Consider the following 22,202-nt stretch of genomic DNA (forward strand, 5'->3'; position numbering starts at 1 on the left):
GATCTGTAAACGCTGGTCTTCTAATGCTGAAAACACTGCGCATCTGCTTCTACTAAGCGCCTTTGGTTTCTTTTATAGTTTTTTTTTAGCCATTTGCCCTACCTACATTCCAACAAGGGTAAATGAAAAGTCACTTATTAATATAAATGACCTATAAGAGGTGGTTCACGCAGTAAAATGCCTACATAATGAAATGTTATCCTCTACAAGAGAGGGTATGCAAGTGTGACCGGCATGGACATGCACGTCTTGTTACAGGCTCACAAAGGCACCAGGCTCAGTCCTAAGCTACTTGATCATGCTAGACTGTGGCAGAACATGTCCACGTACTACGTAACGCAAGTGAAGTGCGCACGTGACATCCCCCGCTGTTAAAGGTGAGGCACAACTGCCGGACTTCTATTTGTACTTCTGATGCTAACTGATTTTGATGCATGTGGATGCATAACCAGTGATGAAGATTCCTCCAAGCGGGTGGATACTGCGGATGTAGATCTGGTGCGATGTCAACACTGACCAACCGAGTTACTAGGTAGCCTTACTATTGTCGCAGAATACAAGCCTTCATGCTGACTTTGCCTTGCGAGTAAGTACTACCACTCCAATAGTCCTGTCATGAAAACATTGCGGGTGAAGCTGAAAGGTAAAGGTGCGGTGCTTAAAGGTAATTCCAAGGGTTTCCTGTCGACGAAAATGGATGCACGCTACATGCGAATGCGAATGCACAAGAGGGTTAGGGATCCTGTCTCCAACTCCTTCTATATCCACATAACAAGCAGGTAGATCCTGATACTCAAGATCTGGGTTTTCGTGTATCCGATGTCGATCTTCCTTCAAAGACATAGCAATGAAGATGGGAGCTAGTAAGTCCATGATTGGGACTCGAAGATTCTTCAGGAAAACATAACCAGGAGAGGTTCTTTGGGTTCTTGGTTCTGCTTGGATTCTTGGGTTCTTCCCTTGAATTTGCGAAGCCGAAGCACACACATAGCTCTGATACCAATGTCAGGTGCAGCGGAAGTGTTTACGGATTTAGCTCGGATCTAGTACTCCGCACAAACACAAGGAACACACTCTCTCTCTCTCTCTCTCTCCCCCCCACACAGGCCCACTCTCACATTCTGGTTTTTGCAGACCTGCTGATCTCATGGCTTAACAACTGATTGTCGCTCTTCTTTTTACCTGTGGGATCGTGAGGCAAATGATGAAGATGTCTGCTGCAATGTCCATTGAAGGATACTCAATGAGTGTAGCAGCAGTCCGGGGTGTCCCAACCTCCGAGAGATCTTCATGGTAAAGTGATGTTATTATGAGTAGTGTAGCAAACTACTGTACTCCGCCAATACAAGATGAAGATTATGCGTGAAGGTCCCGAACTGAGTGTGAACACATCTCCTTGTCGTGAAAGAAGTGCCAATAGACCTGCAAGTGTCCTGTCCAATAGGATCTGTGGTGTCTCTAGTCAAACCGTCTGGAGAAAATGAGGAAGCCCAGAAATCGTCATGAGAATGACCGGAAGCCTGTCAATGCATGAACTTGTAAATCCAATGTGGCCAGGTGGCTAAGATGTGTAAAACTCCAGGAAGGCCAGATATAGCAATCTGTGTTGTAAACGTCCTCCGAATCAAGGAAAGCTAGACTAAACAGTGTACAATGTAGAAGCTACCGTAAGCTGCAGCAGTCACCGGTAGACCGCACGGACCACCACCGGAAGGTGTCTTGAGAGTAGGTAGGGTAATCCAAGATGAGAGGAAAGCCAGACTCAACAGTCCGCGTGTCACAAGACGGGCACCACGTACCAAGAGAAAAGAACAGACTTTTAGCACTTCAATAAAAACCGAACTAAACGAGAGAGACGATACGCAACACGGAGTGGCGAAATTCCACCCCAGAGAGTATTGGCCCCAAACCTTGGCGCCCCTTTCGGTATTTCTTTATATTTCATCAACACAGTACAAGCCGGTACTCCAGACTCCGCACCTTCTCCAAGAAGCATGCCAGAGAATGAGCCCTGACCTCATATTAAAAGGCCCTTGGCTTGAAAAGCAGTTACAGTAAAAAGCGTTTAAAACTCAAAAGCTTCTGCTCTAAAAGCAATGCCAAAAAGCTACTAGCACAATTTACAAAAATCCGTACAGTCATGCCACGTCAGCACCTCTAGTGTGAAGAGCAGAAATCTGTACAGTTCTGCCACGTCGGCAGTCAACGGAATTTCCGAAAATCTCCGTACAATTGCCACGTGCTCGGCTGCCACGCAAACTGTCAGTGTGTGTGTGGGTCCTGCTTTATTTTAATCCTTTATGTCACTTGGGGCCCCATCGGACGGGGTCCCCAGAAGTTGGTAGGACTTCTTCTTCTGTTACTTATTCTTCTTAGGGTTCAAGCCCCTTGGCCGACATCAGCAAGTTGGCTCTCTTCTTCAGGCGCTTTGACACGTCAGCAGTTTGTGACCTCTCCCCTTCTTGAAAGAGAGTAATCGTCCGCGATTACATCATCTCTGCAAAACAACTCAAGTTAGCTCAAAAAGAAATTCTGAGGGTCATTCCGAGGGACAATCAGTTTGCTCTTTTTGTTAAGGAGTTAGCTTCTCCTTTCGGCTCTTTTGATCAAGGAGTTAGCTTCTCGTTTCGGCCAATCGGAACTCTTGATATTCAAGCGTAGTAAAATTAGCCATCACACCCAAACAGAACTGATCTTCCACGGGTGTCTTGATGCACCAAAATTACATACCCAAGCAATCTCATCCAATTAGGAATATTCAGTAGTTGGGACATCACAATGCAACACAAATGGTCACATATGCATGTTACAAGACATAGAAACATAAAGTCGACCATGAACACTCCTCCCGCATAACCTAACATAGTCCGAGCCGGGAGATATTCAATGACTCCCTCATCACTCCTCCCGCATAACCTAAAAAGGTCCGGGCCAGGAGATATAGAGGCCTTTTACAACCAAACGCCCCCCAAACCGCAGCCTGCGTCGTTTGGAGGTGTTGAGAGTAACCATTGCTCAGACTTCTTAATACTCCTCCGGCATAACCATCCAGACCCAAACAGTATTGATCTTCCACGGGTGTCTTGATGCACCAAAATTACATACCCAGGCAATCTCATCCAATTAGGAATATTCAGTAGTTGGGACATCACAATGCAACACAAATGCTCACATATGCATGTTACAAGACATAGAAACATAAAGTCGACGATGAACACTCCTCCCGCATAACCTAACAAGGTCCGGGCCGGGAGATATTCAATGACTCCCTCATCACTCCTCCCGCATAACCTAAGAAGGTCCGGGCCGGGAGATATAGAGGCCTTTTACAACCAAACGCCCCCCAGACCGCAGCCTGCGTCGTTTGGACGTGTTGAGAGTAACCACTGCTCAGACTTCTTAATACTCCTCCGGCATAACCATCCAGGTCCGGGCCGGGAGTCGCAACAACAATTATTTTACAAGCATACAACCAAACGCTCCCCAGGCATCGGCCTGCATCATTCCGAGGTTCAAACAATACCAAAATAGTAATTCTCACTTTTCCACCCAGGAGTAAAATCACCAATCAATGAAACCGGTATTAAAACCAGAGTCAAACATTTCAAATCAGCACCAAGATAGGTTCAAAACAGATACCATCCATTTCAAACACATTCCAAACAGGATCACCAAACAAGTTCAAACAAAACTCATACTTAAGAAAGCAATCTCGACATCAGCTGAGCTCGAAAAGTCGATTGACTTTCCATCCTGAAACCTGCATCAAAAAATTAGGGTTAGGTTCATTCCATAGGGTCGTAGCTGAGCACAACATGCTCCCTCACCTCTTGGACAAACAATGTTTCTTTGGCAGCGATGGTAGTCTCAAGGTAGCAATCGCACCGAACCTCCAAGGTTATCAACTCGAGAAGAGACATCTACTGAGAGATGTCGAGAAATTTCAAGTTATAATTTGCTAGGGTTTCATTTCAGAATACCCAACTCTGCCAGAAGTTGCACTCAGAAGGAAGATGTCAGAAACCATATAACTTCGGGCAAAATTTTCTTGAAAGCTTGCCAAGTCTTTGGAAGTGTGCGGCTTGGTAGCTATAGACATCAACATCTGCATGACACTCTCTCTGAGAAAAAACAGCAGCTCGAAACAAATCTTGGATCCTTCGCTTGCAAGTGATCTTAATGGCTTATGCCCTTTAAGACATGAAGGGTGAAGACGGGAGCGCGCCCGATGCGTGATGAAGTAAGGGTGGGAGTGGCTGATAAGTCCGGGGTCAAAGCACGAACCTAAAATTTCCAATGAAATTTGGAACTGCAATCTTACTCTGCCTGCTCTTTGGTGGGATCGGTGTGCTTTTAGAAAAGCACACGCCTGATGCTTTGATACCACTGTCACAAGACGGGCACCACGTGCCAAGAGAAAAGAACAAACTGAACAGACTTTTAGCACTTCAATAACAACTGAACTAAAAGAGAGAGACGACACACAACACGAAGTGGCGAAATTCCACCCCAGAGAGTATCGGCCCCAAACCTTGGCACCCCTTTCGGTATTTCTTTATATTGCATCAACACAGTACAAGCCGGTACTCCAAACTCTGCACCTTCTCCAGGAAGCATGCCAGAGAATGAGCCCTAACCTCATATTTAAACGCCCTTGGCCTGAAAAGCAGTTACAGTAAAAAGCCTTTAAAACTCAAAAGCTTCTGGTCCAAAAAGCAATGCCAAAAAGCTGCCAACGCAATTTACGAAAATCCGTACAGTCCTGCCACGTTAGCACTGCCAGCGTGAAAAGTGGAAATCCGTACAGTTCTGCCACGTCAACAGTCAGCGGAATTTCCGAAAATCTCCGTACAGCTGCCATGTCCTCAGCTACCACGCAAACTGTCAATGTGTGTGGGTCCTGCTTTATTTTAATCCTTTATGTCACTTGGGGCCCCATCGAACAGGGTCCCCATAAGTTGGTAGGACTTCTTCTTCTAATACTTGTTCTTCTTAGGGTTTAGGCCCCTTTGGCCGGCATCTGCAAGTTGTCTCCCTTCTTCAGGCGCTTTGACACATCAGCAGTTTGTGACACTGTGGTGAAGGGCCTCTGAGAAGAGGTGTGGTCAGACCAAGCTGTCTGCACCATAATCCTCCTATATGAAGAAGGGAAGCCAGACTGAGCAGTCTGCGCTGTGAATAACCTCTGAGAAGAGGAAAGGCCACACCAATCTGTCTGCGCCATCTTGCCTATATCTCTTGCCTCCAATCCTCTGATGTCAACCAAGACAGAACCCGTGCCAACAACGCCACTAAACCGCAGCTCGGTGTGGCTCTCAATGTGAATGAGCTGGGAGTGGCCTACTACCCAAATCAGGGGGTAAGTCTGCTATAAGGTACTGAGGGTGAGTGTAAGCAACTCTGAAGGCAGCAATTCAAATGATCAAGAGTGTAGAAGAGCAATTGCACTACCATCCAAGCCAAGCTCCGGGTGACTTCGGATGTAGTCACGTGATGATGCCTGATCTCCCGCCTCGCGGGTAAACTCTCCAAGAGAGTGTAAAGAACTCAAGTCCTACTCCAGTTTGTAGATCCAAACAATGAACCCGTCCAAGAAGAGATCCAAGATCCTCTCCCTTAGTCCATCTAGATGCTCCTGTGTAAGCATGTGATTTGACGTGTCGAGGTAAAGTGGTAAGCGTCTATCCACCCAAGATGGTGGTGTCCTCTCTCGGAATGTTGGCATCCCATATGCCATGAGCATGGCCATATCTCCTGTGAATTCTTTGGTGAGTGCATAGTTGTGTCCATAGCAAACCACAAGTCACCACCCCCTCTGGAGTGCGCAACCGCCGAATGATGGCTGGAATGAATGGATCTCCCAAGGATCGTATGTCCGTAGATGATCAAGCCGATGTCGAAACTATCGTATACTGCAGCAGTCACCAAGAGACCGCAAGGCGCACGGAGCAAAACACCAAGAGGCTGCTGTTTACCCAAAAACGCAACTGCGAGGTGATGAAAACGCTGCTGTCCAGCGATTTTCAGCGTGCTCGTCCGCTCCCGGCAAGGTCCGGAGCGGTGCAAAGGGTGTGGAGAGGATTTATCTTTGTGTGCACAGCCGTGGAGGGCTGAAAACAGAGAAAAAAGCAGGTGTTTATGGCTCAAATCTGTAGCAGATGAAGAGGAACAAGACCGGCAAGGCACCGGATGCCAAGTTGTGTAGGATAGGCAAGATGTGGGTGAAGAAGCTAAGCGCTGCCCCCTCTGCTGAAAACGCTGATGCTCCCAAAAAAACGCAGATGGACTGCAAAAACACTGATGGAGGGAGGGATTTTCCGGCAACGGATGGTGCCCAAAAGGATAGTGCTAGGCAGCCAGGAGGTGATCGCCCTGTGTATATGCAAAATTGCAAGTGGAGAAAGGTTTCTCCGCGACGGAAGTGCTCCAAACTCCATCGATGGCTTCGCTGATGCAAAAAACGCTGGCAGATCTTCTTCTTGGGAGGAGTACCTGATGCGAAAATGCGCCCTTGGATCATCGAGAGCCTGAAGCTGCTGATACCATGTGAGAGTGCACATGTGCGGAAGCGAGAGAGAGAGAGAGAGAGAGAGAGAGAGAGAGAGAGAGAGAGAGAGAGAGAGAGAGAGAGAGAGAGACCACAAATGCTAGAGATGGTGAAGAGGGGGTGATCAGCCCCCCATGACTACCAGAGCAGAAGACCCTCAATACAATGTCAGATGATGGAAGTGGGTACCCCATTTGGCCCCATAAATAGGTTCCCAAGGGGAGGTAGGGCAAAGCATGGAAAAATTCCCACAACCCAATAGAAAAATGATATATGGAAATATATGAGGGCGCCCGGACAAGATGGGCCGCCGGCCCCAAACTTGGGCGGCCGCGGACCAGGTACAACCTAGACTATGGGTGGCCAGCCCGGAGACATACTAGTCGTACAAGTATGCCCTAGACCTGTGAAACAGCGGAGTGGTGTAAGTCTAACACAGAAGTCAGACAAAATTCTCTTTAAATTTTCACCTGCAGCCACCCAATCCATCTCTTCGCGAAGTACTCTCCCACAATCAACGATAGAAACTAGGTCTAATGGCATTGGCTGATATAGATTTACCAGCGATGATCCTGTCGCTATGGTTCATGAGCTTTTGAACATTTTTCCAAATGTGCAGGGTCACACGCTTACTGCGACACAGATTGATCATGTGCTAGGGATGACCAACTTCTTATCTTTGAAGCCGGCTAAGCGCACAAACTCCTAGCTTTCTAAATATGCTACCTGTCACCAGTGTGTGACTACTATCTATCCTTTTTGTTGATTTCTTTCTTATTATCTATTTACTTTCACTTTTTGGAAACACCCCTCGGGAAATCTAACTGCCCTGCATTGCATAGCTAGTGTGGAACTGTCCAGAGGGAGTCCGGGCCTGAGGGCAAGAGAGCACTAAGGTTGGACAAGGACTATGGTTAGCCAAGTGGGGTCATTGACTAGCCAAAGTGGAATCCTTTGCTACAGAGGCTACATTTCAGTTCTGGATGTGGCCGCAGTGTACAAAGAGGGTCGGATGACCTAGAAAGATACAATGGCAGCATCTCCTAAAATTTAGGGAACTGCTATTTTGGGACCTGAAAATGTCTTCGCGTCATTACGTGCAGTTTGACATGGGGATCATTTTGTTACTCTGTGGCCAAGTCAACAGAGGCTGCAGGTGAGATATTTTTAGACCCGAGGGTCTAAAGCGGGAAAATGCACAAATGAGTGACACTTGGCACTTTGAGGCCAGTTTACTACTTATAGAGAAGGCAAAAACGTGATTTATAGTTGGGAGGCTCATTTTGCAAGTCTCTGTCACAGGTTAAGAGCTATGGAGTGCTTGCTTTCCCTCTTATGCACAGTGCGGTGCCAGGAGTGATGCCCTGCACGCTACGCACTGCCCTCTCTCTCCCCTTTGGCAGTATGTTATGCCCCTCTAGTGGGCTTTTCATTTGACCAATGTACAGTTGTGTGGGTTCATGCGCGATTGCCGAGGCAAGAGCCTCTTGCACAGGTACTGGATTAGCTAGCGGCTAATCCCCCCGCAGGTACAGGTGAATTCGGAGAGGTTTCACGCCAGAAATCTCGTCCGATTCAAAGGGCAAGTAGCCCTACAGGTGCGGGAGCTCGAGGACTTGCTAGGGATGCGACCGGCACGCGGAACGGAGCCCGAAACAGTGAATTACAGCCTGCTGTGTATTTTTGCAGGTTTAGGGTTTTGGCCTTAAACGGACCCTAATACCCCCAGGAGGTTCGGGGACGCAAGGGGACCGCTGTACAGGCGATCTGGCGCATTTTCAGGGCTGAAAACAGAGAATTCAGCGTGCTGCAGATTCTCGCCAGGTTTTGCAAAGTGCCCGTATGCGTCGGGAAAGTCAGTCAATGCGTGGGAATACTGACCGTGAAGGGTTCTAGTACAGTTATGCTGCCGAAATCGGGCTGGAACAGTGGAAATTCAGCCGAGTTTGTGCGGGGCAGCTTGTAGGAACCACAGCGTTTATTCCCTTTTTTGAACAATAAAGAAATACCGAAAGGGGCGCCTAAGTTAGGGGCCAATCTGGTGTCCGTCTACTCATACAGGTGCAATCTAGCAGCCTGTATCCCTCTCCCCTTTGTTGTGTCTTGAAAGTACAGGTAAAATAGACGACTAATAATGGGTGAAAGCTAAATCAAGGTTTAAAGTAAAGTCTACCGCCCTTTTTGGATTGAACAGGCCGGTTTCACTACCACCCACGCATGTCAAGAATTCTTTCACGTTGATCACCCTGACTAAGCGAGGAACAAAGCACTTTTGGCAGTCTTCAAATATCACTTTCTAGGCAGGGATGCTAAAGAGTCAAAGGGAAGATGTGGTGCCCACTACGTTTCCACATTGTGATGGCCTCTACTGCCTAATACACACTATACCTTGTGGGTTTCATCAGATACTTTATACATCACTACAATCGAGGGCAAAAAGATTTAAAGCAATCGAGCTTTCAATTTTTTGTAGCCCCCATGTCGGCCTAGGTCATCAACATCCATGTCAACCTTGTAGATGTGGATGAGGATACGCAATGGGTGAATTCAAAAACAAAGAGGAAATCTCTTAGAAGTGTTGTGGATACACCACTAAAGAAGAAGAAGAAGAACAGGGCCAACAAGGTGAAAGACACGGCAGAGTCACTACCTCCCTTGCCATTCTCAGAGAGTCAGGCTAGGGTGATGCACCTTTCACAACACTCCCCTTCACCTTCTGTCCCTAGTTCTATTGTGCCAATGATCAACTTTTCCATTTTCAATCCACCTCTTTATGTTTACATCTGAGGCTTCTCCCTCACATGCACCTCTACCTACTTCTCCCATCTTCACTCCTGCTACATTGACTATTTCCCACACACCACCTGCAGTTACTTGTTCTCCTATTCCTATCTCACGGTCACCCACTATGCATGTTCCTAGCTCACCTGCAGTACCACTTGCGCGTCCTACACCACCAAGCAGTACTGCTAGATCTTCACTTGTGGCAGACTCTACTTCGCTATTCCGGCTCTCTAACGCATACTGCAAAGTCAAAGAATGCTATCGTTATCATTGAGCTAGGAGCATAGCGGTTGGCTGCTGCTCACCAACGCCACTCAGCCACATGCGGCCATGGAGGGATATCTACTTGTCGCAGAGAGCGCAATCGCGGACAAATGCTACCATTTTTGCATTGCGCATCCTTGAGAATGAAATCCAAAATCATCGACGACCTCAAAGCTCAAGTTCAAGGATTTCGGGAGATGCGACTACACGAAGATATGGGGGCTCAGACTCCGACTGCTATGGGGTGTGGATGGACTGGTCCAATGAGACACGTACAGACTCCTATGGGTTATGCACAACCAGGTCCTACACAGTACATGGGAGGTGCTCAGCCTCCACATTTAGACTACTATCCCCAGGGGTTTCAGCAACCTGCTAATATGACACAGATACATCTGACACAGATACATCTGACACAAAGAGTTCCTTGCGAGGAATTTGCTTGCGCACATCGCCATGGCTGCCTTAATTGGTAGCCTCAGTACCATCTAGGGCAGGTGCTCCTCTCTGCAGCTCATCTGGTGGCCGCCACTATCACAGAGGGTCAGTTTGTCAAGAGCAGGGTGCAGCCGCCTACAATCGATCTTATGGATCCACCTCTGGAGACAGACTAAGGACTCTTCGGGTGCTTTAGTGGCGATAGTAGCGACGACGCTCTCTCTCGGTTGACACAATCAAGAGAGCATAGCTCAACATCCATCGATAGTTCTTACTTAGTACATGCAATTTGCTTTCACAATTTTTCAATGTTTTCTCTCACCGAGATGGTGAGTGGTCTTGTGGCGGGCAACTTGTAGCAGGGCTACAATGTCACTTGCACAGGATAGGCAATTAGTTACAGTTGGTATGGAGTTCACACTGGAGAGACTCTCGCCTGGGCAGTGACACATGGCAGTGATATAGGTGGTGGTCTAGTGGACATTGTGGCCATACCACCACCACCACAGTTTGGAGATAAGCCGTAGGCGGACTGGGATAGTTGCTAGCCGTTGGTGGCTCTTCACGATTGTATATGTGTGTAGTTGGTTCTAATCGTAAGATGCATCATTTACTTTCTGCGGTCTAGCATCTTGAGTCTGGTGTCTTGTACCTGTGAGTAGTGGGCTTGGAGCTGAGTGTGCTCCCAACCAGAGTCTGTCCTGGTTACATGAGTTAGTCGAGTTCCACGGTGTTTCGAGTGTATTGTTGTGTCTTTGAGTTCCTGGTTCCATAGTTGTGTTATGTTTTCTTTCTCTTGGAGTGAGATTTCACGCATATTGCACTGAGGAGCACCCACTGTATAGAGCATGAAAAACTTTTCTTGCTACAGTCCTCGAAAGCATAGGTCTCACACTAGTGGCTGCATGTTCGGGTGTTGAAGTCTCCCATTAGGAAAACTTCCCCAAGTGTATAGTACTCCATAATCCCCTCCATCAAGCATGTGTATGGTGACTCGCCCCCCCTGCACCCTCCTCTTGGTCAATGGTAGCGAATCTGGAGCTTGTGGGTGCAAAGTCACATAGGGTAATGTATATAATATGCTCCTGTGTCTTATATCATTGTAAGTTCTAACTTTCAAGCTACAAATCCCATGAGTCATGGTACCTTGTGTTGTTGTCATGAGTCTCACGATTCATCTTTTTTATGTAATTGGAAGCAAGCCAATGCACTGTCATGACATCCTTAGCTGAAATTTATAGTCTATTATGATTTTGTTAGTCTCTCATTGTGTGTTCAAAGCTTCAAGGTCTTCTCAGGAGTAAGGAGTGTTTTACATATTTTTCAATGTTTTTGTGTAAAGTAAGATGGGTCACAAATGGTTCCGCCTGATGCTGCCAATCATACTTATTCCATGCTTCCATACCCATAATTCCCATGCATATGGAAAACGTATGGAAAATCTATGCTCCCAATAAAGACAACGCAATTTCTACTTGAACAAAAACTATAAAACAATTTGAAAACTCCTAACTGAAACAGGAATTGAAATGGGTGGCTCCACTATAACTAACCAAACACAAATATATAAATCACAGCTTCCAAGTCATTGGAGTCATTCAAGCAAAGCTCAAAGATTCACTTAAATGAACCGATAAGTGTTCCTCAACCTTTAGAAGCCCAACGACTCAACATTCTCCCCCATGCTTACTAAGATTTCCGTTCGCAAGGCCTGTCATAAGATTTGGCAAGAGCGTACATTTTCAGGAGCTCTCACAACACTTCCACGTGAGAGGAAGGTGCCAAGAAGAGAGATAGATCATATCATCATGGGAACCATAGGAACTTAAAAATCTAATGCATATACTCGTTACGCATAGTGCAAGTTTTGGTGATGATCATAGGCATGGAGCTACAATTTCGATTTAAGCAGCTTTGTTTGAAAAGGGATAACTAGCAGTTCTTCACTGCACCGTTTTATGCTACCAACATGTAACTGCATCAATGACATCAAAGCAAACGTTTTGGTGATTCTTTGTCGCTGCTTTCTGACAAGAGGAAGATTTCATGCGAGTGTGGAAGTGAAAAATTTGATTTGCACATTTATGACCTTTTTTTAAAAGACAAAACAGCTTCCCAATATCTTGCACCTGAAGCAATGGTGACTTGGGCTGGCGGATGTCAAAAAGTGTCAAATGATTGGTTGATGCTGCAGCAAATTGGAACATGTCATCATGTACGCCTCTCGCAATTGCTGTAAAATGCTCCACTTTAGTCATTCCCTTGCAATTTGAAAATAATCTTGTGGAACTTGGAGCATTCGCTAAACAGGATTGAAACAGTTTGCTGCCAGCTTTTTGCCTCAGGTCAATTAAGTCAATCTCTGTACCTCCCCCCACAAGAAGGTTCCTTGGATGCCATGTATACTCACAGCTCCATAGATTAATGGTGGAAGCTTTACATTTGAGCTCAACGAACCTTTTTCTCTTTCTTTTATTACAAACTGTCGAAGTTAAACCGCTGAAATCGTCGATGCTTCTGCAATCTTGCATTTTAAACCTAAAGGACGTAACGTCTGATTTGCTGGAAGTCAAATTAAAAACATTTACAACCCCATTTCTCAATATTACTGCAGCCTCCCCTGAGAGATGTGGATTCCAGACAACCTACACCAGTGCATGATCACTGTACTCAATGATTAAGAAGAGCTCGTCAAACGGAAAAAATGCAAAACAATTCCAGGTGTAAACCTACATGGGAAGTACCGTAATCAAAGTTCTCAACTCCTCCTGACGTCAATGAAATATCATTATCCTGAAAAAGAAAAGAAAGCAAAACTTCGTGAGAACATAAAATCCTGACATGAGACGCATTATGATAATAGTTTTCAACTACTCCTGGGACCAATGAAACATCATTTGCTGAAGAAAGCAACAGAAAGCAAAGGATAATGATAAAATAAAGTTCCAAAGGAGACTTCATTCTGGTAAGAAAACAACTAAGGAACATTGGCACAGATTCAGATGGAACAGGTCACTAAAGAAGAAGAAGTGCATGGCAGAAAGCAAAGGATAATGATAAAATAAAGTTCCAAAGGCAACTTCATTCTGGTAAGAAAACAACTAAGGAACATTGGCACAGATTCAGATGGAACAGGTCACTAAAGAAGAAGAAGTGCATGGCTTGCCAGCGTTAATGATATAATTCCAATACTAGAACCACATGTTAAAGGGTCCAGGTGGCAAAGAAACAAAAGGCTGCTCAAGTCTCAACATCTTTTTTTTTACAGAGAAAAAAATGCTTCTATTAGTTAATGAAACTGCCCATAGGGCTACAACCACCTCTACTAGAGAGGTCTAAAGCAAACATAAGGGGAGACTCTCCTAATGATAAAACAACATATGTACAATGAGGCTAAATCAGGAGATGGGAGGAGGGAAAAGCCACAGATGGACGGTAATGCCATCTGAGCACACCCTGGACCATGGTGATGAAAGGCCCATGGTGCCAAAGTCGAAGGAAGGCCTCTCTACGCTCCTGCATGCGGTCGGACCTGCCCTGGAGTCTCTCGAACTGTCCTCTAAGAGTATGGATCAGCTCTAGCCAAAGATCTCGAACCGTCTTTGCTGGTGGTATAGGGCGAGCCTCAAAGATGCGGAAGCAGCGGGCCCGCCAGATGAACCAGAGTGTCAGGCCGCAGCTGAGCTCCCAACACTCCTCTCTCTCTCTGCTCCACTCCTGTGGAGTAAGCTCCGTAGCAGGCTGGAGTGTAGGTCGACCCCCCTGCGTCACTATCATCCTGCTGGTGCAAGACAGCTCAAACTGAAGTGTTGGGCCCGTAATAGTGGACCAAGCAGCTGCCCCCCAGGTGTACTGCCGTGCTGAGGAAAGAGCTGGCATCAACCGACGGACACGAAGCCAAACCTGCTGCACCAAAGGACAGTCCCAAAGACAATGACGCTCACTCTCCACAGGATGGTCACAAGCTGTGTCATGTGACACATCCAACCCTATGTGTCCGTGGACAAGCTACAGCATGACCAGGGTTCAGTTCACTCAAGTCAGTCTAGAATAGGAAGTGATCTGGCACTTTTGTGAGTCTGTTCGCAGACCGTGCATGACCAGTCACTTAGAGTAGATGCATATCCTCCGGTTGCACATAGCATGATCATAAGCATTCCCATCAGAATCCATCAGGGGAATTTTCCAGTGCATTAAACCCATTTTCCCTATTTTTGATATTTTTCACTTATTTATTAAGTGACTTTTGTTGGGAACTGAGTAGGGCAATTTGGGTAAGATAATATATAAGCAAACCTAAGCTAGCACTATTGGACAGAAGAGCAAGAACATAGGCCAAGGGCAACAGGTTTCCCCTCTCTCTCTCAAGCAAGACTCTCTTGGTGGCAATTTCCCCCAGCAAGAACATAGTCTCCACAGCCAGGGTTTTTCCACAGCATGGATTCAGCATTTTTTGGCAACCTACACCAGCGTTTTGGGCTTGCCATTTCAGCGTTTGAAGCCGCAGTTTTCAGCCACTCATAGCGTTTATGGACAGCAGTACCGCAGTGAATTTCAACTGCATTCAGGGTACCAGCAGATGGCATTATTGCATCAGCAGATTTCAGCATACCTAGCGTTTTTGGACAACAATACAACGGCGGTTTGACGCAGCAGAATTCAGCCATAGTCAGAGTCGAAGTACGTAATTTTCAGCCTTGGCATCGTCCTTGTCGTCCACTCCGTCGACATCGACATAGCCCCTTAGATTTGCATTCAGCCATTGTACCAGATTGTGCAATCAATAGTAGATCACTCTCGCCATCTAGAGTGGGCCCTTGGAGGAGGGTTTTACAACATCTCTGGTGTCGTATTCTCTTCTCTCTCTATCTCTCGGTCTCATGCACTTTCACGCACAGTGTCCATTCGCTTTGTTTGTGTCCATTGCACTCTCTCATTAAGAACGGAAGGCTCTCCCATAAGAACAAAAGGAACCTTGAGCACAACTCAGAGCACTCATCTTGAGCAAAGTTCAACATTCACTTCCACTGCACCTTACAAGCTGCGCATGCTACCGAAAGACCACTATGTACAAGCCAGCTCCCAACTGCGGTAGCTCGATGTGCAACAGCCACTGGAACAAAGTGACTCGCCACGGCTGTCTGGAGTCCCACAACCTCGCCCAAAAAGCTGACAAGAACTCAGTTGTGAGACCCTCCTCCTGCCAATGAGGTGCTGCAAGCAGGACGAACCTCTCTTTGTGTTGCTAGTATGTGACGTCTCAGACGAACAGTGTACTGAAAGAAAGGAATACCTGGGTGGTCGGCTGAGGAGAAGGGGTCCCTCCAAAACCACTCTCAAGGATCCCACTGCACACGTGCCAGGGGACAGCTCTCCCAGGCCCACAGCCTCAAGTGGCCAGTCGCAAGAGCTGTTGGGTCAGGATCTATGACACAAGTCCTCCCACAGATGCCCACGACTCGGATCCTCTGAAAACAGCACTCTGCCACCTGTGAAGCCTCTACTGAAACTCCATGTAAACGACCCTCACCCTGTAGCTCGAAGAACATGGAGGGTACAGTCTCTGAGCAAGCCCGAACTGCAATGAGAACCTCCAGTTGCGTGAAGGCCCCCATCCATCTGGGCGCTGCTGACTCAACAGGTATGAGCCACACAGCTGGTACTGCCTCTCTCATGTCCTGACACATGCTCTGCACCCCTCTCATGCCCTGTAGTTGGATGCTCTGAAGCTCCTCTGACAAGCCTGAGAACTGTAACCAGTCACCTAGAGTGCGTGCTGGACCCTCTTCCATGGGAACCCAAGCAACATGAGGCCTACTACCAACCAAGTGGCCTCTCTAAGTGCTAACCATGGGGTTCCAAAGAAGGGGCTGCCTCGGGCGCTCCTCCGTGCAAGTAGGCTAATGCTGCTCCAGGCCTGTCCGCAGTTGCTCCCAGGACGGAGAAGACTCACAGCAAAACGGTCCTCCAGTCTCCTGCTCAAGCCAACTCTGCGCATCTCTGTGAAGATCCATCTAGTCGAAGGTCACCAGGGGCCTCCAGCCAGGGGCACCCTAGCACTAAGCCGTTGAAGCAAAAACTCCATCCAGGGCTCCTCCCCTGGAAGCAATCCTCTAGCAACAAACTTCCCAAGAAGGGCTCTACTCTGATGTGCTGGGTCTATGATCCCCAACCCTCCCTGAGAACAAGGAAGAGTGATGACCTGCCACGCCACTTTGGCCAGGGCTATCTCAGTGTCACGCCTTCACGAAAGGAAGTTCCTGATCAGCCTCTCTACCTGACTGATGCAGGAACTCGAAAAGATCCAACAAGAAGTGATGTACCACATAGTAGCCAACACTTGGTTGGCCGCTACAACTCTGCCTACCAAGGAAAGACGTGCGGAACTCCAATGTAACGACTTCCTCCTGATTGACAAGAGGAGGGGAGCAATCTGCTGCTCAGGGGACAAGTCCAAACCAACTTGACAGTCCAAGTATCCAATTGCAGTCCCGAGGGTAATCCATCTGAAACCCTCACCTGGCAACCAATCTGGCGTAGGAGCACTACCAACCGAGAAAGCCACAGTCTCTCTCCACTTGATCTGTGCGCCTGATGCACAACAAAAGGCCTCAAGAGCCTGCTCACACCTGTGAAGGTTTGTCTCCTGGCCCTCCAAGTACAAAGCTGAGTCGTCTGCAAACTCCGCATTCAACAACTCGTCGCCTTGAATAGGGAGCGCTAAGCCACGTAAGCCAACCTGCTGTGAAACCAAAAATCTGCTCATCGCCTCAGCATAGAACAGAAAGAGAAAGGGGGCAAGAGGGGCAGCCCTGTCTGACCGAACGTGTGAGCATGAAGCGATCTCCTCTACCTTCTGCCAACAGTACCTGACTAAGTGCCCGTCTGTAGAGAGCTGACACACCTCTGATCCAAGCATCTGAGAAGCCCATCCTCCGTAGAGTGCCCTCCAAGAAGTCCCAGTCAACTCTATCATAGGCCTTCTCAAAGTCGAGAAAAAGTATTACCATATCCTCACCACGGAGGCGAGCAAGGGCAGAAGCCTCCCAAAATGTAAAGATGTTGTCAAGGATACTACGCTCCTTGAAAAAACCTCCCTGTGTCCCATGTATAATGCTCTTTAGAAGTGGCTGAATCCTCAAACTCAGAGCCTTGGCAACAATTTTGTAGGCTGAGTTGAGGATGATGATGGGCCGCCATTGTCGAATCTCATCCAAGGAGCCACCCTTCTTGGGAATGAGGTAATTGAGACCCTCACTCATGCTATCAGGCATCTCTCCTGTGTGCAAAATGTACTGAAAAGCGCTGCAGAGATCTGAGCCAAGCAAGTCCCAGTACACTAAGAAAAAACTGGGAGACAGACCATCCTCACCTGGACAACTATCACGGGGAAGCGCTGTGAGGGCCACATGGAGCTCCTCTAGCTGAAGAGGCAGCTCAAGCCTCTGGCGCTTCTCCTCAGTGACAAGACAAGGCATCTATGCCCAAACCTGCTCACTGACTGAGGCTCTGCTGAAAGCAGGTCACGATAAAAGTCGGTAGCAACTGCTAGCATGTCCTCAGGCTCTGAAGCAACTAACCCGTCAGGCCTCCTCAACTGACTGACCCTAGCATGCGTATGTTGGGGACCCACTGACTCAAAGAAAGCCCGTCACTATGTCACCCACCCGGGTCCACTGAGATACCTGTCGATGGAAGGCAAACGCATGGCGCCTCTCCTCTATGCTGGCAAGCTCCTGGCGAGCCTGCTCCAACTGCTTCTCCAACCAAGGACAGCAACACCCCGTCAAGGGTGCCGCACCTCCTCTCTCGCTACAGCGAGGCGCGGACCATGGACTTCTGAAGAAAAAGCCGACTAAGCTGAGCAAGTCCAGAGGCCACTCTGTGAGCAGGAGAGTCCTGCACGGCTAAGCCCTCAGTCCAAAGAGCCACCACTCTCTCTCTGAGCGTAGAGTCCAGTAAAACCCTCTCAGGAAAACGTAGCCTCAGCTCTCCCTCCTCTGTCTATCTGTCACTGTGAGGATCACTCGTGCATGGTCTGAAAAAGAAGTACCAGCCAGAATGCAGACTGTCCCACCCAAGTCACAGAAGTGGTCACTAGTGTAGAAGCAATCTATCCAGGATAGATTCACTCTTCCCACTCTGCAGTCCGAGAGAAGGCCAAACTGTCAAGGGGCCTCACAAAGCTAGAATGCTGCCACACATCTGACACCCGCAGAGTCATACAAAACCTCTCCCAAGCTGCCAACTCAACTCCATGCACAATAGTATGGCTACCTCCAATCGTGTCAAAGGGGTCCTCCAACATGTTGAAGTCACCCCCAATGCACCACTGTTCTGCCTGCAGTAGAGACTCAACAATATGAGACCAAAACTCTGCATGTGCACTCCCCACATTGGACGCATAGATGCTCAGGAAGCCCACGAGGCAACCCTGAACCTGCATAATGACCCATTGAGCCCTGCCTGGAACAATAATCCCTCTGCCCACTATGGCCTACAAAGAGTCCGCAATAGTCATACATACCCCTCCCTGGATGCCTCCAAGTCCAAATGCAGCTGACCAAGACATCTCATAGCGACCACGCGAAATCTGACCACATCGTCAAACGTAGCTCTCACAAAGATGATGCTCCTGTAGCATAAGAATGTCAATCTCACCACCAACAAGACATCTCTGAAGCTCCTGACGCAGCCGACCTCTCTGACGCTGAAACTGGGGCACTCCTAATCCTTGCACATTCCTTGAGATGATCCTCATGGAGTCAGTGAGAGAAAACAGCTACTGCCACAACAGCCAACCTCGCTATCTTTGAGGCCGGTTTGGATGGAGAGTAATCCGCATCCGAACGACCTCTAGACAAGCGCGATAGGAGTGACTGTCACAGCAAGGCCCAAACCGAGCGTGCAGCACGAAGGGCTACATCCTCTGTTCAAGAATCCTCATGTACAAATGCATAACAAGGAGGGCTTTGAGTGTCAGCAAACAAATGCATCTCAATGTGACTACAACCCGCTGCATCCGGAGGCGTCAGGACTAATTTGGCAAGAGACCAAAGTGTCTGCACCAGATCTGTCACCCCTAAGTCCCGTGTGTGGTGTGAGAACTCAGTAGCCTGAATCTAGAGCTAGTCCAGAACTGTGTACTGGGTCCACTCTATGGAATCCCTACCGCACATCGGAAAGGAGAAACCTACCGCTGTGTCCAAAGCCTCAATGCCTCTAGCTGCAAGAAAGAGGACCTGGACTCGAAAGCAAGCCTTCTCCAGGTAAGGAGAAGAGTCGCCCAGGAACCGCGTGAAGCTGTAGTGGAAGAAGTCCCAGCGTCTGCGAATGTGAAAGCTAGTCAAACCTCTAGGGACTGCTATAAAAGGAGAAGTCTGCACGAAAAAAGGCAGCCTCAGGTGGGGCTGTCCCTCTCGAGCCACACGGCTCGAAGAGAAGGCACTACCAAGAGATCACCTCGCGGCAGACGCGTGTCCAATCCCCCTGCGTCTAAGGAGTGGAGGAGCGGTCGGGAGATGGTCTGCGAATGTCAAAGCTAGTCAAACCTCTAGGGACTACTGCAAAAGGAGAAGCATGCACCCAAAAAGGCGGCCTCACATGGGCTGTCCCTCTCGAGCCACACGGCTCGAAGCGAAGGCACTACCAAGAGATCACATCGCGGCAGACGCGTGTCCAGTACCCTGCATCTGACAGTGGAGCAGATAAAGTGGACGGGGCCTCCTCGAGAGGGTCCTGCTGAAGGGGATCAAAACGTTCCGAATCGGAACCCAATGCTACTGAGCTGCAGTAGGTCGGCCACCACGGGGAGCAGTGGGGCGAGCCCGCACCTATCGGCGGCGACCAGGCACCTGCTGCCAACCGTCAGTTGTTCGATCGCTGGTCTCAGTCGAGGTACCAGCATGTGTGTCCCGAGTGTCTGGCTGCTGGGTATGCTCAGCCTTGGAAGGCTGCGCATGCGCTGTGAGTCGAGGTCTCCTGCCAGGACAGGCGTTTGCCAAATGGCCTATCTGTCTGCAAACGAAGCACTGATTAGAGAGGCCCGAAATACTCCACGGTCTGATGGACCCAACCACCACTCACCTGAGGTAGTAGGATGACCTTCGGAAGAGTGTGGGTGTCCCAAACCAACACGTACTGTGGGGATGCCGAACGCCTTGGCAGCTACAATGGTTGCCGTGCGAGGTGTCTCTAGGACAGTCCCAATCTCTGAGCCTATCCTAGACAAAAGTGGCAAGTACTCCTTCCTCAAACCGGGAAAGCAGACGGTGAAATCCGCCTCTTAAATCCACAAAGGGCGGTAGACCTTAAACTTAAACTTTATTTGCTTTCACCCATTTAACGTGTCGCCCACTTTACCTGTACTTTTCAAGACACAACAAAGGGGAAAGGGATACAGGCTGCTAGATTGCACCTGTATGAGAAGACTGACACCAGATTGGCCCCTAAATAGGCGCCCCTTTCGGTATTTCTTTATTCTTTAAAAGAGGAAATAAAAGTTGTAATTCCCTACAAGCTGCCTCGCACAATCTGGGCTAAATTTCATTTGTTCTGGCTCGATTTTGGCAACATAACTGTACTATGACCCTTCACAGTCAGTATCCCCACGCATTAGATGACTTTCCCGACGCATACCTGGCGGGAATCTGCAGCACGCTGAATTCTTTGTTTTCTACCCCGAAAATGGGCCAGAGCACCTGTACGGCGGTCCCCTCACGTGCCCGAACCTCCTGGGGGTATTAGGGTCCGTTTAGGGCTGAAACCCTAAACCTGCAAAAATACACAGCAGGCTGGAACTCACTGTTTCCGGCTCCGTTTCGCGTGCCCGTCGCATCTGTAGCAAGTTCTCGAGCTCCCGCATCTGTAGAGCTACTTGCCCTTTGAATTGGACGGGATTTCACTCGTGAAACCTCTCCAAATTCACCTGTACCTGCGGGGGATTAGACGCTAGCTAATCCAATACCTGTGCAAGAGGCTCTTGCCTCAGCAATCGCGCATGAACCCACATAACTGTACATTGGTCAAATGAAAAGCCCACTAGAGGGGCATAACATACTACTCATAGGGGAGAGAGAGAGAGCAGTGCGTAGCGTGCAGGGCATCACTCCTGGCACTGCACTGTACATAAGAGGGAAAGGAAGCACTCCATAGCTCTTGCAACCTGTTGCAATCCACCTACAGCTAAAAATGGCGCCCCCTTCCTCTTGTCGACTCCCCTCAAAGTGGTACAACTGCTCACAAAGTAACACCTCACCCAGTTTCCAATTTTGGCCAACTTGGCTAAAAATATCTCAACTGGTGCGTCAATTGACTTGGCAGCAGAGCAATAAAATGTTCCTCTTGTCATTCCACAGCTAATGACGCGAACACATTTTCAAGTCCAAAATAGCAATTCCCTAAATTTTAGGAGATGCCGCCATTGTATCTTTCTAGATCATCTGACCCTCTTTGTACACTGCAGCCACATAAAGAAGTGAAATGTAGCCTATGTAGCAAAGGATTCCACTTTGGCTAGTCAATGACCCCACTTTGGCTAACCATAGTCCTTGTCCAATCTTAGTGCTCTCCTGCCCTCAGGCCTGGAATCCCTCTGAACAGTTCCAGACTAGCTATGCAATGCAGGGAAGTTAGATATCTAGTGAAAATAAATAAATAATAGGAAAGAAATCAACAAAAAGGATAGATAATAGTTACATGCTGGTGACATACCCCCCTCTTGAAATCTCAAACGTCCTCGTTTGCATCTATGTCGTACATGCTCACAGTCAACACTCGGGTGTGCGCACACCTGTCGACACACGTACGACACATACATGCTCATTGTCAACCCTGATGTATTCAACACCTCATTGACACATGTATTGCCTGCGTGTCAACCCTGTCCCAATGACATAGTACATCATTTCTTTCAGAAGCCATTGTCACACTGACAATCCATGTAGATCTGAAACTCAAGGGCTCAAGGTGGGTTGCAAATCGAAGGCTTCAAGGTACAGTGATAACACAGTTGGTGACTCTGCAAGTTCACCTTCCTCTATCCACTTAGCATCCATTGGTGGATAGTTTCTGAACTTCACCAAGTAACGCCTAGCAGCCTTTCACTTTTCTTTTTTTATGTGCCAAAATCTGTTCCGGGACCAAGATCTCGTCAAGTTCCTCGACTTCC

At 48.1% G+C, this 22,202-nt stretch overlaps 1 protein-coding gene across 2 annotated transcripts in view; it reads right to left on the bottom strand.

Annotated features, from left to right (window-relative positions):
- LOC147449481 (TATA box-binding protein associated factor RNA polymerase I subunit C) overlaps positions 1-22,202 on the bottom strand; it is a 154,963-nt gene that overhangs the window by 47,525 nt on the left and 85,236 nt on the right. For both annotated transcript variants that reach the window (XM_086521927.1, XM_086521928.1), the window contains 2 exons: positions 12,767-12,826; positions 12,163-12,678 (listed from right to left, as the gene is read on the bottom strand). In XM_086521927.1, the coding sequence (XP_086378053.1) occupies positions 12,163-12,678; positions 12,767-12,826 (576 nt within the window). The remainder of the gene's footprint in view (positions 1-12,162; positions 12,679-12,766; positions 12,827-22,202) is intronic.

This window comes from Adiantum capillus-veneris, chromosome 10 (assembly GCF_014529385.1).
Source record: "Adiantum capillus-veneris isolate H3 chromosome 10, ASM1452938v2, whole genome shotgun sequence".
NCBI classification, from domain to species: Eukaryota; Viridiplantae; Streptophyta; class Polypodiopsida; order Polypodiales; family Pteridaceae; genus Adiantum; species Adiantum capillus-veneris.